The 19,320-nt window shown below is 39.3% G+C and overlaps 1 protein-coding gene across 1 annotated transcript in view; it reads right to left on the bottom strand.

Annotated features, from left to right (window-relative positions):
* The window catches only part of TENM4 (teneurin transmembrane protein 4), a 619,397-nt gene that overhangs the window by 203,584 nt on the left and 396,493 nt on the right, over positions 1-19,320 (bottom strand). The window contains exons 6-8 of the mRNA XM_009323472.1: positions 16,657-16,909; positions 11,318-11,416; positions 9,000-9,235 (exon numbers count right to left, since the gene is read on the bottom strand). Of these exons, the coding sequence (XP_009321747.1) occupies positions 9,000-9,235; positions 11,318-11,416; positions 16,657-16,909 (588 nt within the window). The remainder of the gene's footprint in view (positions 1-8,999; positions 9,236-11,317; positions 11,417-16,656; positions 16,910-19,320) is intronic.

Below are 19,320 nucleotides of genomic sequence, written 5' to 3'. Positions count from 1 at the left end.
ATTTTTTTTTATTTTACAGGTCATCTAGTATATTACTTAGGTAGTATACTTAACAAGAACACTTCACTTAACACTATAAAGATGTATATCTACCACATAGCTCAACTTTAACTACAGGTAAAAAACCTTAGAGAATGCATCACTGCACATATCCAATAGAAATGTATGACCTGGCTGCAAATCAGGCTTTGAAGCCACCTTCTAATTTATGTAGAAAAGGACAGGAGAGAAACACTAAACTACAAGTGAGCAATATTTTTCACTATTGTCAGTGACATCCCTAACTGAGCTTACTCTTATGACTAGTTACCCACAAAAATGTACGGTATTTGAAAACACTGAAACAAAGCCCACTAAGGGAAACATTTATTTCTGTCTCCACTTATGTGCAATTAAATTATGTTATTTCACACTAATTAGTACGAAATAAAAACATGGACTCGAGGAGAACTCCTTCCAGTAGATATTAAGATCTGTAAAACTGATTCCTTTCAGCGTCTGTGTGCAAAGGTCAATCTAAGCCATGAAATGAAGATTATAGCAGCACATCTGTGCCACTGTCATAAAGGCAAGGCCAGCACTTTCGGTGTCAGCATGCTGTTATTTTCTTTTCTGGGGGCTTATAGCAACTATAAAAACTCACTAAAAGCAACTGATAAAAGCGTATAAAAGCTGAGAGCCCGTATCTTACAATTTAATAAAACCAGATGGAATTAAACTCATCCCTCCTTGTATTAAAGATTCTTAAATTTAAGAAAGGATCAGGCATCTAAAGGGCTAATGGTGATGTTATGTGACTGACGTGTGGTTTCATGGTGCACTGATGCAAACTCCGAGACCAGATGGAGCCCTCTGGATATACAGCCTCAACCTGCTTCCGACCCGTTAAAGGATCAGTCATATTGGTGGTCTACTTCTAAATGGAAGTCATTCTTCCAGTGATCCCAAAATGATGAAAGAGGATCAGACTTTGATAAAAGGACCTCTTCATTCAGTGTCAAAATAAAACAATAAGCAGCAATAAAAAAAGTAATATATAAAACCCCAGAACAATAGGGAAACAGAGAGTAATCTATATAAATCTAAGACAATGCAGAGAATTGATAAAGGAAGCTGAAGATATGGAAAAAAAATACATGGCTTGAAAAAACCAAAGAACGATAGAACATTTTTTAAGTGTATTGAAATCTAGTAAACTGAGCAACAATATAGCTGTTTCCTTGATGGAGAGGGGGAAATTGTTAATAATCTTATAGTAAAGGCTAAAGTGTTCAGTAAGAATTTTTGTTCTGGTTTTTGAAAATAACTAGGATAATGCAATTATTTCACAGGAAATAAGTTTTTTTCCAGTCCATTAATAACCAAGAATTATATTAAAATACATCTATTCAAGGACAAACTTTTTTAAATCTGCAGGCTCATTTAACTTGTACCCAGTAAAAGAGATGAGCTAGCAGAAGAGGAATCTGACTCCCTGATTAATACTGAACCAGCTACCAAGAGATTAGAACAGGGTTAATGCTGTACAAATATTTAAGAAGGGAAAAGAAGAGGATGCAAGCCACTTAGATCGAGTAGCCTGACATCTATTAGAGACAAAATAATGGAAGACATAACACAGAATTCAACTGACGAAGAATAAAGAAAGTGAATGTATGGTAACTCAGGCCAACCATATTGCTTTTCTGAAAAATAGATAGTAAGAAACAAACAGTCACTCATTTTTTGACAAGATTACAGTTTAGTAAGACATTTGGTATGACTTTCGATTGAAGAAACAAGCACTTTTCAATGGTAAAAAGCAATGTATACATGTGCTTAAGAACTAACTGAAAAACCTTAAAAACATCATCGCTGGTCAATAACCATCAAATGTTAACATTTCTGGTGAAATTCAACGATTGATAGTTGGCCTGAAACTATCCAACATTTACATCAATGTTACATAAGTAAACATGAAATCATGGATGACTAAACATGCAGATGACTCAAAGACTATTCAAGTGACAAATACAATGATGAGGATGGAACAGATAAATAGAAGAGCTGGACAGCTACTAAATTAGAATGATTCAAACAAAACGTGCTTAAGGTTCAAACAAAATGTGCCAAAGGCCACCCTATATACTTAGGATACCAAATCACAAGTTGTGTCCGTGAAATGAGACACTGGCTTCCAGAAAGCAGAGAGTGAAAATGACTTAAGGAGTAAGCAGAAGAAGATGCTGTATAACCAAATCTTAATGTAATTTCTATAGCCAAAAAGAGCTAATGAGATCCTTACACATTTAAGTCGGGAAAAAGTGAACTGAAGTAGGTATGTGACTTATCTGTGTAGAAATGGTAGAGTAAGTAGCTGGAGTTTACTAGCCTTCAATGTCCTAAGAGGTCAGCCTACATGATCTGATAGTGTTAATGGATTTTAACATTGAAAATTAAGAAAAAGTTTTAAATGAAAATTATGGGAATCTTCCTACTTCTTCTTGCTTCCAATAAACACTGAATTAGTTCCTAAAAGATGCAGTACTTGAACAGGCTCTTTATCAGTGTAGACCGCTTTGCAAAGCAGAAATTTTGCCGCTGAGTTTCAGAACATGTTGCCATCAAATGGAATATCTAAATTTTAATACTTCCCAGTTTGCCCACACTGGGCAACTGTAACAAAATTAGCAGGTTTATATTATCTTCTACTATCCTTTTCCAGTAATATTTTCTGGCAGTGTCTCTCTTTCAATAGTGTGTACATCATCCTATATTTCTCCTTTCCCAACACTTTTAATGTCAGGTTACAGACCTTATTTAGGTCGAAACAGTGAATGTTCCTTAATGGAGTTTCTATGGTGAGCTTTTTAACACCCACCTGAATGAATTGATCTTCACTAGAATAGCTTTAAAGTCAGATCTTGTACCTTTATCACCTTTATTTTAAAGCTGCGATTAAATCACTTGTACTTCCTTTAACTTATAAAGCTAACAGTAGCTGCTATCCAAACATACAATGCAAAATCCAAATCAAAAAAGAGATGCACACAATCCTCTAATAATATAAACAGCTCTTCCTAACATTGCAGATGAAAATAAGATCTGAGTTATAATTCATATCACCATGCACCTAAAGCTGCAACGAAAGACAACAAAACGGGGAAATACAGGACTAAATACAGCTCGTCTTGGTTTTAATTTTGTGTCCTTCTTATCTCTCTGACAATTACTGTCTTGTGTACAGGTACAGTGCTAACAACTAAACACCTTTTCTTGGTAATGGCGGGTAAAATGTATACATAACATTCCTTAATGTAGCTATACCGAGCTGTACTTTGGGGATCTATCTGTTTTATACAACACGGTGTGTGCATGCACGTGGAGAGGAAGAAGGGGGAATGTCAGTAAAGTGACTGGGGCTGAAACATTTGAGTGATTCACTAATTCTTTGTGGATCTGACCAGGGAAAGTTTCTTTTGTCAGATTCCCGTAGGCAGATTTCCTGAGCTCAGTGCTACTCAACCAGCCTCTTGTAAACTTTACGCACAGCAGTTGCCCTCACTTGTTCCTTAACAAGAGTGAAGTGTGACTGGGGCTGACACAAAGCCCTGGGATCTTCCCATCTCTCTGCTACAGAACAAACAATGCAAAAAGATTCCTGCAACTCGTCTGAAATCATGCACTTCTGAATGATCAGCCGGAAGCTCACACTGATGGCATCCATGGGGCTGAGACTATTTTCATGTCTCAGCTTTCCTGAGATAATTTACAGGGGTGAAATTTGGAGGTCAACAACAAAAAAGACAAGAAGATCATTCAAAACTGGATTGAAGGGTCAACGTCTGTCTTGATGTATACTCTGTCTTTAGTCAGGTCAATCTCCAGAATCAGGAATACATAAAAAAATATGTAGACTTTTCCAGGGTTGGTCCAGCTCCTGTTGCAGACATTGGGACCAATGTCATCAACTCTGACTGCATTTGAACGAGTGCTAAAGTAAACGGAGAAGTTTCAGTTTAAGAGGAGCATGTGCAAGAGAAGAATAAGGCCTGTATTTCCCAAATGTCACTGGGCATGAAAGAAAGAGCTAGATGTCATTTAAACTGTACAACTTAGTCAGGGAGTGGCACTAACCATGCTTGTAGGCATTTGGTACAGTAAGAGCCAGCTTTAACAGAAAAACCCCACATATTCGAGTTCTACTATAAAAGATAAAAATGGTTGTGCTGGGTCGTGATGATGGTCCCTCTTAACCAGTGTCCTGAAATGTTATGTTTCACAAACATCTATAGTACATAAAATATATTACTGATAATACTGTAGCACCTTTCAGACTGGATCTCACAGTTTTACAGATTAAGGGTAAAATAAAGTAAATGAGACCCAAAGTTACAGAGTGAACTGCGTGCAGTAATTTTGTGAAGATGTGAAAGAACCAAGAAAGGACCTGAAAGCTTCTCTTTAGGTGACAGATTGACTTCATAATGTAAAGGCTTTGCTAGAACAGATTGTTTAGCTACAATTTTTGCATTTTATCTAAGATAAGATGGAAATAGAAAACATTGAAAGATCCCTGTAAATCAAAAGAACAAATGGCAAAGTAGCAAAATAGAACTTAATCTGGGATCAGAAAAGAAATATTATAGCAGAAAATGAAAGAAACTTGTTGGCAGGGTAATAAATTGGTTTATATTTTAACTTGAATAAAAACCTTAGTATCAAGTTATAAATGTAGGAGTAATAGATATAGCTCAAGTTTAATAATTAAGCATTAGCAACTTTTCCTATTGATCTCAAGTGGCATGTAAACACCATGGTAATTGGTATACTATACATCCATAGCTAACTAGTTAGATAGCTAAGAGCTTTGGAGAGCTGCTTTCAATTGGGTTTATTACATAGCATCAAAGAATCATGAAAAAACTGAGCTAAATTTAGCTTTCAGGGTGATTTTTAGACAATAAAAAGAAAGACACTTTATAAACACGTCATAGTCCTAGCACAGTTTTACTGTCAAAACATTTTGCCTGTAGCAAGCAACACTGTTCTTTAAGTGAAGCTGCATCTGTACGGAGTTCAAACGAACACAGAGCTGAAAAGTAGAAAGAAGTCTGACTCTAATCAAATGAATGACTGTTTTGGCTTCATAATATGTTTTCCAGCCCTAACTTTAATCTAAATCAAATGCCCATCTTTCTTGCTGTTCATGCAATGCAACCGCAGCACATGCTTAAGTATAGGAAAATTGCAAGTGCCTAACTACATCAAATTGTACTTCCATCTAGTCTGGAATCTACATCAGGCAGAGGATAATACCTTCTGTTTCAGAAGAAAGAAACTATTCTCCATCACTAATTCATTTAGAAACTGTTCCGTGGATCTAGCCAAACAGCTGCCGGGCATGGAGATCTGGACAATCAAACAGGTCTTTTCTGTTTCTAAACTCAGGTATCTTCTTCCCAAGCAGCACAGCAATGTCAGAGACTCTTTACAGTGCTATGCTAGCAGGCCTGGCATCTACCAGGTACAGAAACTACGCTGGCAAAGTATTTGGATAGCAACATACCTTGTGGTATTATCTCTGCCATAAGAATCTCTCTATAAATTAGCCCTCCAAGGCAGAGCTCCGTGGCATACAGACCCCATCACATCCCAGCAAAGGCCATGAAAATTTTCCTCGTCAATTGAATGGACAATCCTAAAATGGGGAATTTAATTTTCAAGCGGTGTCTCTTCATGACCTCCTGGAACAGCAAATTTTCAGGTCAGTTACAGGGTGCTTAAAGAGGCCTTTCATTTCAGTGGTTCCAGCAGTGCCGTTCCTGCCATTTTGATGTTACAGCCCCGATCTGCCACTGCTTTTCTCTTTGGTGTTCTCATCCCATGAGGCAAGCTTCTGCAGAGCTCACACGCTTTGCATAAGCTGTGTGTGTGCAAAACTTGGATGTGCATCATCACCACTGCCTTAGTATGTGTCTCTGAATATTTGAAAAGGTGGCAACAGGTCAATCAAAAGCTGGTTAATTCAAATGAAAACCAGCTTCTGCTGCTTAATACACCCTGTTATATTTTGTTTGTCATTATCTCTCCAGACCAGTGACTCAGCCCTGTAAAACCTTCTTTGAAAAGGCCCAGCAAGATAAATGAACCTCAGACTATTAAATACCATGAAGACTTTCATAAAATAACGGAAACTCTGCCTTTTAGCCTTAAACAAACGATTTTGCAAGTGCTTCAGATGAATTTAAAAAATGACCTGGCTTCAGCAAAGACCTTCAGAAATGACCCAGTGCCTTGTTGTTTCTACGCAGCTCTGCCTGCCTCAGATGGTCATCCATCACAGTTGTGTCTGAGCATCTGTCACACAAAAAGTATTGCCAATAGCAGAGTCCCTCGTGGATCTCTTGATGTCTCTAGCTCCACACACTTCTACAGGTAGGTAAGGCCTGCGATAGGTTGGTTTTAATATTTAAATGGATGACTGTGATATGCCTGATGCTGTGAAGAGCACCCTGAAGCCCTAGACATTACTCTGAAGTATTTCCATTAACCAATCAGTGTATAAAAAAATAGAGTAAATGCCAAGCCACTGCCATGGGACCCGATTCAAAGTCCATTCACTTAAATGGGAGTCTTTCCAATGACCTCAGTTTGCTTCAGAGGATTAAAATGGTCATTAAAAAGATAATTTCTATGGTTGTTTTAACTAACAAGAGCCGGTGGAACGTAGCCAAGTTCCCAACACTCATGAGCTGTTATATAGATGACACCTTCTTACTCATGATTAAGTTATACCTTACCACTCAAATAGTCCCTATGGCATCGGAAAGAGTAAGATACTGCTTAAATGAGGAAAGGTATCTGTAAGAAAATGCAACTTTCTAAATATAGGGGGAAAAAAATGGAGGAAAAACAGTGATTTGTTTTGCAAACAGACCAGGTTATTTAAAAGAATGAACAAGTTCCTGTTAAGACCTGCATAGTTTTTATCAGAATGCAAAATGTCGCAGCTTAACTTAGTGAAAGTACAAACATTTTGACTCCCTGATTCATTTTTTTTCTTTTGGGTTAGGTGATACAATTCTCATCTGCAACTTGACAGGATGTAGAAAATAATTACAAATGAAAAGGTTATTCATAATTTTTAAATGAGTTAATTAGTAAACCCCGCCAGAGTCATTCATTACAGTAATTAATAATTGATTATACTTGAAATTAAACACAATTTTTCATCAAAATCTAATTAAATAACTGCCTTTTTGCTTGTTGATTAGAACACTGGGTCTGGTAGAGAAAATCTTTGCTAAATATGTTTATGCTGAACTGAACCATTGAATTTGATTTTTAATAATTGATAGTTCCTTTAGAAATTAGTAATTATGACCCATAATCACAGCAGTTCAACCTGATCAGCATTTCTGGCACCTTGCCAGCCATCCATGGAGCCTGGCAAATGCCACAGAATTCATCTGAATGGGGAAAAAAGGGTGGGAGAGCACTCAATGGAGCTACCTTTTAACCACATTAACTGTGATTTTAAAACAGGAGCCTGATTTTTTCAGAACTCTGAAAAAGGTTTTTGAAAAAGTTGGAGAATACCAAGTGGCGAACCAAACTCTTCTCAATCTATCTAAGGGCACACACGTCCTCCGTCAGAATTAACAGGCACCGCTATTCTGAGTTATAATGATACTCCTCTGACACACTGAGATAATGTCCAAAGGAGCCATGTTCAGGGCATAAGGAGAATACCAGACAAATGAGAAAGGCGAGTCCAAATGTACGTAGCAAATGATGAAAATTGACTGCGTATTTCATCAAACTGCTGCTGATTTAATGTTCGTTAATTAATCATTACTGCTCCTCTTACAGGAGGCATAAAAGTGACCAGAGTATGATGCAAGGCAGAAGTGGAAAAGTATCAGTCATTAAAGAAGTGTACATAAAAGGAACACAGTAAAAGCAATCCTTTGTGGTAGTGCTAATTATACTCATATGAAATGAAAGCAAAAATCTTTCGATCCAGGCTAAGATTTGTAATTCTAACCACAACCTTTTATAGATCATTAGTGTACAGGAAGTCACAGTGAAATCAAAAAGACTCATTTGTGCCATGAGAAATGGGCTTTTTTACCTATGATCACATCTGTAAGTGTCTGGCAACTAGTTTGCACCAATGACAGTTTAAAACAGAAGTCTAGGAATGGACCTTTGTAAGTCATTTATAACACAAATATCAAATCTAACTGAAGAAAAAGTAATGGTAACACCCCAACTTTACAGGCTGAAAAATACAATTTTCACTTCTAACAGTTCAATTACTTTTGCAACAAACACTGAGGACGCTTTTTTGCAACGAACACTGACAACCCTTATAAACCAAAGAAATTCAGATCATGCACAGCTCAAGAAAAATCCACTGCTTCTCCACCCAAGTAGCAAATTTCCCTGACTCTCCCTACTCAAAAAAGGCCCTGTTGGACCACAATCTAAACTCAGTCCTTCTCCATCCTCCCGGTCACCCTGTGAACTTCAAAATCGTTGGTTAAATGGCTAGGATGTGCCACCAAAAGATAGAATAGAACCACATTTTTGTGTGTCAGGATCTTTGTTCTGACCCTGCTCCCGTCAAAGTCAACAGCAGAGAATTCCCATGGACCTGGATGCGACTCTGATTGGGACATGGACCTCACTGCCTGTTTTAATGGGCTGCTTTGAGAAAACCTGGTGGGTTTATCTCACTCCAGGTACACTTTCCTCTGCAGAAAGTAAACAGTCCATGCCATTGAAGGGAGCACAACGTATGACTCATGTCTTAATAAGCTCTTCCGGCACTCGGACATGTGTTAGGCTCCCTACCATACCACTGCAACCTCAATTAAGTCAACAGAGGCCTTATTTCCCCGTTGCTTTGTACCACGATTTTGACCCTCTGGTTCCCAAACGTTAGCATTATGGGTGGGTTTGTAGAGAAATGAAAAAAAAAAAAGCAGAAAAAAACCCAGAAATAAGCTTACCTATGAAATACGCCAGCAGGATCACCAGCGTGACTGAGATGACAATGGCACTCAGAGCAGCGCATTTCCAGTTACAGTACTTATAGGGTTTCTTCAGGTTAAAGGCAGGCCTAGAGAAGGTACTTCTGGGAAGGGGCCTAGGGGGAGGTGAGTACACAGTGCTGGACGTCAAGGGATATCCCGGCGACGTTGTACAAAAAAGGGGAGAAGTGCCTCCAGGTTTGAACAGGAAGTGCCTGAGGGAAGAAAGACCAACAGCAAGTGACTCCTCACACAAATCGAAGCCGAGGGAGACGTGGGGTGGGAGGATGGCAACTGCTGCCAGGATTAGAAAAGCAGCTCCACACAATGCTGGCTACGGACATGGATGGCATGCACAAAAGAGAAGAATAAAAATCAAAGGCAAGTCACACAGAGTAAAGGAAAACAAAACAAAACAAAAAATCACAGGGCCAACAATGCCACAGAGAACTCTTCAAGGGCAGGAGTCCCCTCTGTGGAAGAGCTGGCATTAGAGTGAGATGAATACCCCAAGCACAGCTACGACAGACTGGTGGCAAGGGCAGCACCGGGGGCCTGCTCACGCTCCCACAGAAATGCCCTACGGAGACTGAAGAGCGTGGGTCAGATTAAAGAGGGGAGAGCGTTTACCAATTCATTGATCACTGCATGAGAGCGTTTTTTGTATGGCATCAGTGAATGGAGATGGGGAAAGAGAGCTTAAGCCATTCCATAGCATCCAAATTGTCACAGAGGGGAATATTCACACTGTCCCCGCTCAGCAAGTTTAAGCACTGGACAATGGCACGGCTAAAAGCATCAAAGCCCAGAATTCAAGTCCTGCGTATCGCTAGTGGGGAGAGGCACCTGCTTCCAGAAAGCAGTCCAGAGCACCTCAGTTTGATGCCTACCTTTAAAAAGTGTGAATTACTGTCAAAGGCAACAGTGTTTCCTGTCCAGTGACACATTGGGAGGCGCTATATTTTGCCCCTTACTACAAACGCAGCCTGAGAGCCACCCTGTGAGGACCTTGTGTGAGACTCATGAAAGTCAGTGAAAAAAAAAACCCCACTGCAGTCCATGAGTTCCTGAAATGATATGTCCCAATGGGAGTTCTCTCCATGGGAATCCTAAATGAAAAACCTAATTTCGGTGGGACATCATGAAGTACAAGGCATTCAAATTTTGGGAATGAAACTTGGGAAACGGATCTGACTCGTCTATCACCATGCTGATGTAAAACAAAAATGCAGCTTGTGAGGACTGAGAAACAGCCCCAGTGCAGTTTGCACCTTCCGCCATGGTTTATGGGGCCGGATTTGCAGCCAGTGTAAATGCAGTCAGCATGGATCCATGGGAGTCAGTCAAGCCAGTGGATTATACCAGATGAAGACGTGACTCTATTTTCCCCTTGAAGTCACTTGTGCAGTCACAGTGGGAAATGTCACATGCAGAAACATCACCATGCAGAAAAGCCACTGATTCGTGTGGTATAAAGTAACACATAATTCTCCAGAATAGGTGTTTGTAGTATTACAGCCATGGTTTTATTGCTACTCTAAGCATGACTGCTGAGCATTAGCGAAAGATTCATTATTTCTATTAATGCTCTACATCAAAACATTCATTTTTACAAAGAGTCAGATACTCTCCTGTGTTTTGGAAAGTATTTATTTAGACACAGATGTATCTATTCTGAGCAAAGAGGTACCTGCAGTGTTCAAGTACACCAATTAGATCTTCAGTTAATGATGGCTACCACATTAGAAACAGCCAACACAAGGTCAACAGTTTTGGCACTAAGTGTCAAGTTAAAAGCTGCTTATAACTTAAAAGTTAAGTGATCAAAAGTTAGGTAAAGATGTCAGAATGGGTGTTAAGTCAAAATCAAAGGCTTGGCTTACATACACCACTAGCAGACACTTGTAAGATAAGGTACGTGGAAAATATCAGTTTAACAATAAAGTATCAAGCTGCCAGCACAATAATGGTTTAAGATTTTTATGAAAATTAAATGAATCTTAGTTTATATGGGATTCAAAATTGCTGTAGGTACTTCTTATTAATGAAATGACTTTCAAAACAACAAGGGGAAAAAAGCAAATGGCATGCTGTGGCTCACTAGCATATTAATGAGTGTGCCATTAATAAGTACAGGACATGGTGGTCCAAGCCCCAGGACCTCACTTTTTTAAAGCCGTCTTGGAAGAGGCCAGCAATGGTGTTGCCCTTAAACATCATTGGTAAGACCAAATGCTTTCATGCAAGGATCATAATGACTGTACAGTAAACAGGAAGACCACGTAAGTGTCACATACCCATCATTGTAAGCACCGTCATGTCGGGAGGAGGTGAGAATGTCCATCTCAATGAGGTTGTCCTGCAATGTCTCTAGGAATGTCTGCTTTGCTATGTTTCTACATACATATGGAAACATGAATGAAGCCAGTGAGTCATGCATATATGAAGTGTGACCTTATAAACCACAACGGTTATAGTGCAGTTGCGCATGGAATTAGAATGATGGACCATATATTTATATGTATAAGATGCTACACATATACATATATAGCTTTTAAGAATGTTCACTTCTCTATATATACACTATATATATGCATATACACACATATAAGCACAGACGCCCATGTGCATGTACAAAAAAAAGTTGATGTCTTTGTTCATTTCACATTATTTATTGCCAGTGACACGTGAAACCTTCTGAACTGCTGGATTCAAAAGACTAGATTTCAATCCAGCGCAGCTGTAACCTTGTTACACTCCTGCATCTGTGGTGGTGTTACTCTGAAAAGGCACAGCACAGTATCTGTACCCCACTGTGGCCAATACCTTGGTAGCACAGTTCCATCTAATGTCCTCATGGATTTCCAGCGAAAATCTGTCATTCCTTTGCTTACATTTCAGTTTTGCATTTGAGAACTTTTTAATTACCAATTTGATTAATTTGTTTTCCTTTGTGGAACAATAACTTGCTATTTAGAAGTTTCAAAATGCAAGTTTTGCTCAATATGAGTATTCCAAATAAAAGGTTCTCAGTGAGAAAGAGATAGAAGCTGGAAAAAGGTTATGCTGTAACTCAAATTCCAATACCAGAGTACTGACCATAATCTGGATAATACAGGCAATAGGCGAGATACTTAGGGCCTGCACATGAAAAAGCCTGCTTTTGACTTCACACACAATAGTGGTATTCTGCAATATCTGGCCTCCCTGGCATGGACTTTGATGAGTCACATTTTGACCTATATATGCTAAACTGTTTTGTACTTTTTGAGGAGAATAGCAGGAACAAAAAGAATTAAGTCAGAGGCACAGCTGGAAACAGACTGTGTCTTCCTCACCTTCAGGCTTGTTTCTCAAGACCTGGCAAAAGAACATTCTTCCCATCTTTTTTAAAACAACAAAACAGTCCTGATTTTGCCCATGTCCGTTTTCAGCATCAAAACTGAATCTAAGCCTGAATGTGAATAAATCCCCTGGCCAAACCTAGCAAAAGGAACATAACAGCTTTGTGACACTTTATCACTTATGCAGGATTAAGTGCTTACAGGATAGAAGTGACACGATGCGAACTCAAATGAGAACTCCTCTGTCAAAGAAAAGGGATTCAGGTAACATGCTATACCAAGAGAAACCAGCCCTGTCACATTACACAAACCTTGATACTGTCTCTTCTAAAATGTCCTCAACCTTAATTTCCATTTCTACTTCCTCCTCTTCCTGCTGCTAATGCCAGCACTTGTTTAGCTCAACTCACTGCTTTTGGAGGCCTCCGGGCTGCTTTGACAGAACAGACCTACTCCTTGATCTGAATGAAAGTAAAGTGACTCCTATTCATAGCTTTGGAGTAAAGTGGATCGACATGCATGAGCTGTGTGCCATAGCACTTGAGACATCAGTCCATCCCCAAGTGTTTGCAGCTTCCTCACATTCCCTGGGAATGCAGGAAAGGTTGGATGTTGAATTCAATGCAAAAAGAAGCAACGTATGTGCATGCACTGAGCATTTAATGGGTAAGAGGCAAGGCATCTAGCAACACACCAATCAATAAAAGTTCATCAGTAGTTAAAATCCATGTCAAATTGGTTCCATGAATTTCAGTTGTGGATTGTCAATAAAACAGAAGAGGGGAGGGTTATATAATCTTACAATGTATGTATTTGTAACTGAGAGGTCGCTGGGTCACCGAGGTGACTAATGCATCACTGTCCTCCTCACTGAAGGCTGGACAGAGTCTGCTCCCTTGGAGATTACCTGTGAATACCCGTCTAGTTACAAACCACCCTCCCTTCTCATTATGAGTTGTGGTGGCAGAATCTGACCTTACAGGATTACCACATGAAATTTCCTGGGAACAGAAGTCTCCTGAAAGCTGTTGGTTTGTCAACTAAATGTCCATCTAGTCAGCATTTATTTGCTCCTGCAAGGTCAAATGTAAAGGAACAGGCCACAGAAGAAGGAATAGTGAGGAATAAATACGGGGGCAACTGACTTACCTGTCAGGAGTGACTGCTGAGCAAAGATCTTCTCATCACAACCTTGATAATATATTGCTTTTAAAGCAACAAAAAAGGGAGCAGACAGGAAAAAAGGAAGAGGAAGAAGGAGAAACAGAGAAAAGGGAGTAAAGGGAAACTAATGAAAAGAAGGGAGAGAAGAGGAGGGGCTCTTCCTCTTGCAACATATAAAGTTCTCAAATATAGGATATGCTTATTGTGTCAGTTGTATACTTGTGCTACACATCTCTGCTTGCCTTTGCATTCCAGTATGGAAATTTCCAGGCAGTGACAAACCATCCTAAATTCCCAGTTCTGAATACTGCCTGGAGTCCATGGCAGCCAAAATCAAGCCTCTTCAAACTCTGGGGTGCTTAAAAACTGTAACTGTAGGCACGTTTCACAGCCTGTGACAATCCCTGTTTAAAAGACATAGCTTTTTCTTCATGTTTTCTCTCTCTGTTGACTAATATGGGATTTAAAAAAACCAGATATTCAACAGAAATACAATTCCATTTTTGACGTGAGATTACTATAATCTCCTACTGCTACACTTCAAAGGCCTTAATTCTTGGATTAATGTCTCTTGGCCAGGATTTATTTTTTTACATATTGGACGTTTTATTCTGTAGGTGGAGGTCTTTTTTTGGTTTGAAAAATCTTCGCAGTGTGGAAGGTCGACTTCATGAAAGAGGTGGAATTGGGCATCCAAGTTTGCTGAGCAGCTCTGAAGCCTGGTCTTTTATGTCTAGAGAATTCCCACCGAAGGAAATGGAAGACCTCTGCATGTTGGAAGAGCAGACTATTAGAGTAGAGATTTGTCACAGATTTACTGGTCATCTATGCAGCACAGCCTTTTTGCATTATGACACCATTATCACACTTTTTTTTTTTCTTAATGTTGTTTAGTGAAGGAACAAAAGCCTGTCAGTCGTGCTCTCTAAATGTACTCGTTTGCTGTTTAGCATAAAATTACACCTTCTTTTCCAACACGTTCATTGTCTGAAGGGACACTGGGCAAAATTACACCACTCCAACCAGTGTGTCAAAAGCCACAACATCAGTCTCAAAACGACCTGTTTTCTACCTAATCAATAAAATGGTTAAATTGAGGATCATTTACAAATGTGACTGATTTCTGATGCAAGTGAAATCATCAAATGATGCAGAAGGATGTCTTCATGCAGGTAGACCTCCAACATCCAGTCTGGTTAACAGCAATAACATGGCCAACCCAACTTGCAGAAAGAACAGACTGCTTCAGATCTTGAAAAATTTTCATCCACAATGATTTCGTGGAGAAGATATGAGGACAGTCTTTAAGGATGTACTCATTTACAATTTAACAGGAGCAGCCCAGGGCTAGCCAGATAATTGCTCTGTCTATGAACTCCTGCATTTATTAAGATGTGGTAGGGTTGTCTCTCCATCTCCCTCTCTGATTGCCAACAGAATTGGACAAATGGGGGCAGGATGTTTTCAGCAAAGACCTTTTATCTCTGACATTCCTCCACTGATCCAGCAGTAAGGATGTTTCTTCTTAATTGTAAGGTGGTGGGTTCTGAGAGCCTCCAGTCAGATGTGGGGATGTCTTGGCACTATTAAAACAGTATATTATCTCTTCTCCAAAGAATTCACAACCTGTTTTAGAAAATGGCACAGGGCTTCCTCCAGAATTGTAGAGGATTATTCACAAAAGGGCTGCAGGAGTGGGGCCTAAGTATTTTTTAATGTAATTTTTTTTTTAAAGAAATAACACATAAAAGTCACTGCTTGGGTATATATGCTCAAGAATTAGTAACACAATATAATTACTGAAACTGTTGCCAAATCACACGTGCAGTACTTGCTTATAATTTTGTCTTAATCTTTTGGATCCAGCTTCTTAGTTGGGTCTTTTTAATCAAGCAGTCGCGGAGAAATTAATTATCCTTAAATGCCATAAAAAGTTAGATTGAGGTCTGTTTTGGAAGTTTCAGAGGGCCAGCAGACATAGCTCATTCTCAAAAAGATCGACAGACGTGTTAATTTTTAAAAACTATTTTCTTAGCAGAAGCTAGCAAAACTGGGTAGTTTGTCCCAGGATACAGACACAGCTACCACTGATCTCAGTGAGATTCCCACAGGCAGTGATGTAACAAATTTGGCCCCTGGCTCAGTTTTCAGTTACTATATGTTTTTTGCTGTCTAAAATCTTTTTTGTTGTTTTCAGAAAGTAAGACAAATGAGGGAAAAAAGGCAGCTAAGTGCGTGCACCATGTTAGGCCTGGAAGACTTCTCTCCAGACTGAAAAAGATACCATGTATGGGGGCTAATGACTCCAGCACCTCCCGTGGTTTCTCAGTAGCAAAGGAAATGGTGAAGCGAAACCTCTGGAGAATGCAAAAACTGAGTTTCAAGTGGGACAGCAAGAAGTAGATGCACTCACCATCAGATGGGAGGACTGAGGCTGAGGGAGTATGACAACTCCCTTTTCTAGAACCTACGTAGAACCTAAACAAAGCTATGAACTAGAACAACTCAGTGCACCCTTGTCACACCCTTCATGTGTTGCATAGGAGGAAAAGAATTTAAGAGCTAAATGGAAACATCGTTAATTGACTGATGCCCTGCTATCCAGTGTTTCATGCTTGCTGGAGCAATGTAGGATAGTAAAATGCAGCAGCCGACCTCTCCTCATTAGGTAAAACATGACCGACCTTTCCTGAATGATGTACTACAAAAGTATCTGCCTGACGAGGCACAGAGAGAAGGCTGAATCTTTTCAATATATTGACTGATTTCAGTTTCTTAAATAGGACATTGATTTATCCTACCACATAGGAAGAAAAGACATTAAAGGAAAAGAAAAGAAAGAAAACCAAGAACGTTTTAATCTATGATCCTGATTCCAATTCTAAATGAGGAAAATAACCTTATGAGCAGCTGTTAAAGACAATATTTTCAGTTTATGAAAGAAGAGCAATTTCCTCTTCTCCTAGTCCAAATAAAAAGACACAAGGAATAATAAATACAACTCAAAACACAGAAGCCAAACACCAGTTCACAAACTGAACAGCTAGCTATACAGACGTGTGTATTTTCCGTAACAGACTTATCACACACAGTCAGAACATTGTAAAGTACTAAAGAAAATGACCTACCTAGTCTCCAGTGGGATGTTACTGTTAAGTAACCAGTTGTCCTGAGCATGGGCTGGCTCTTGAGTGCTGGCTGGTTGTTCTCCAGAAAGAGAGTGGTCCGTAGGAGCTGGGCTGGGGTTGCTGCGTGGAGTGAAGTTCCCTCTGTTTAGGGAATTGATGGAGGCCGCGTGATGTTGATTTGGGGTGTGAGCATGTGATATTGGAGGTGGTGGAGTTCTAAGTCTTGAATGATTTTGAAGATTTGGAGGATGATCTAAAACATAAGTAAAATATTTTTAAGGTTCATGATTTGAGCTGTTCCATACTGCGCTCATTTATGTGCAGGCAGTTCTAAAAAGTATGAAGGCCGGGATGCCACATATCCTAAATCAAACTCAAAGGGTAACATAGCCTTGTTCCATATGCTCTAATGACACATCCATTGATCCCCCAGCTGGCTAGAAAAATAGTTCGGTTTCATGCACAAAAGTTATGAAAGCTTAAAGCACTGCAAAAAAGCTGTCCTGACAGCCAAGTTAACTCCGATGAACAACTGCAGGTTGCAAACTGCAATCTATCTGTGACACTGATTTGTGATAAAGCATGAAAAATACAACCAGCCTGGATAGATAACACTTTAGAGCAATTTTATGATGGATATACAGCTCCCTGTGAAGTTTGTTCTGCCTGTTTTGCCAGAGAACTTTCAATAGTTAAGTCAACAAGAAGACTGAGAATACATTTAATCATAGACTGAATTTAGGGAAAGCCATAAAACTGTGTCAGGGTTATACAATTTAACAAAATCCAATAGTTTGTATTGTTAGAGACGTACTCAAACTGAGTAAAAAATGCATGTGGCATAAAAACTGAGGTGTCAGGAAAGTGAAACAACATATGGTGAAGAAAGATGTAAAGATCAGTGATATGGCTACTTTGAGTAAAACTCAAAGTGTGTTTGTTAGCCAAGAGTCTGAGGGAGGTAGACTGAGGAAGGCAAACATTTAGGAAAGACCAACCTAGTGCTAATTATATTGGTATTTTTAGTTTTTTAATTAATTATCAGTGATTTTTCTCACGTGTTTTCTGGAGACGAAGAAAAACTAGAATGTTTGATGGAACTGGAGGGAGACTGGCAGTTCAGTATACCGGATATGGAATACAGGAAACTAATTCCTCTCTGATTTTAGTAGGTTTATGCTTGTAAGTCATTAATACACAACATTTATCTGACGCCTTGTCTGACAAAAAAAAAAAAAAGTATATTGTATCAATCTAATACTTACCAGACAGACTTCTGTATCACGGAAAACTAACACTCATTTACTCTCTAATTAGAGAGCTCAGAACTGAATGAACTGTACATAGTCCTAAATTACAATGAATGGTATCAAAATTACCATGACGTTTAATGACACTTTTGAAATCTGGATTAGGACTTGGATTCAGGAGAGGAACAGGGAAAGCAGTTACAATATCTCTGTAGCCTCTTGGAAATTTAGACACGTAAGATAAAATATAAGGATGTGTGAGATACATCCCATCCCTTCCCTCCTCACCCTGTACTGACTTACGCTACCTTACCATTAACTATGGCTGATTATACCAAAACCTTAGGGTGGCTGAGGTGATCTAGCAAAGAAATAGAAGGTGTTAATTACAAAGGTGCCATTATTCTGTTTGAACGTGTATCTACCTCTGGCTTTGTTAGGTTAGACATGGGACTGGGGTATATATTCCATGGGGAGAACTGAGTGCTTTTAGGGTCCCAATCTATTTTACCTTATACTCTGAGAAAGGTCAGAGTATAGCACCTTAAAAGTGCTATTCTCTCTATTGTATATTGGTACAACAGAGAACAACAAGCTCAAAAAAAGAGGTCCATACTGGTCATTTACATTTGGACAGATAGATTATTCCCAGGAATCTAATGGAGTATTCAGAAGTCTGACTTAGCAAAGCTTATCCAAAATTAATAATATCATACTGGACTCTGATCTAACACTAGTTAGCCCTGAAAAAATCTCTACATCAGCCAGCAAACTAAAGGGAAGGACAGAGCAACGACTATGGACTGTACGGATGAGGAATGTCAGAACGAAATCAGGTCTGACCTCAGCTCTGCAGCACCATGTGAATCAAGGCATCCAACCATCCTTGGACTGGGTATTACTGGGGACTGTCACTTAACTGAAGCCATGAGCATGGAGGTAATAAAAACAACAGTCGAAGAATCCTACTGCTGGCTTAATTAAATTAGTGACTCATTTTCCCACTCAACAGACAGCAGCCATGATTGTTTGGCTAAGCCCCTTTTGCTGAGAGGCAGAAGGAAGATGGGAAGATAGGCACCGAACGCACCAAAAACTGCAGTCTCGGGAACAGGTCTGCTTATAGACAAAGGAAGATAGGAACAGTTTATTAATTCCAGGCTGAGGGAGATGAACGTAAATAAAGGATTTCCAGTTTCTAGGGCTGTCGATCTATCACTGTTCACAAGAACTTAATTCATCCCAGAGAAAATGACTTGTCTAATCAGGAGCAACATACCAAAAGTTCCCAAGACCAGTTATTCAAGTTTTCATTTCAACTGATGCCTGAGATGAATACTCTGCACAAACAGGAAAGGGGGGCAAACGGGTGAATCCTGGAATATGCAATAGGTGTTTTGTGAAGTTCTCCTGC

Source organism: Pygoscelis adeliae, unplaced genomic scaffold (genome assembly GCF_000699105.1).
Source record: "Pygoscelis adeliae isolate BGI_AS28 unplaced genomic scaffold, ASM69910v1 Scaffold84, whole genome shotgun sequence".
Lineage (NCBI taxonomy): Eukaryota > Metazoa > Chordata > Aves > Sphenisciformes > Spheniscidae > Pygoscelis > Pygoscelis adeliae.
The sequence above is the reverse complement of the archived record's forward strand: the minus strand, read 5'-3'. Positions and strand labels throughout refer to the sequence as shown.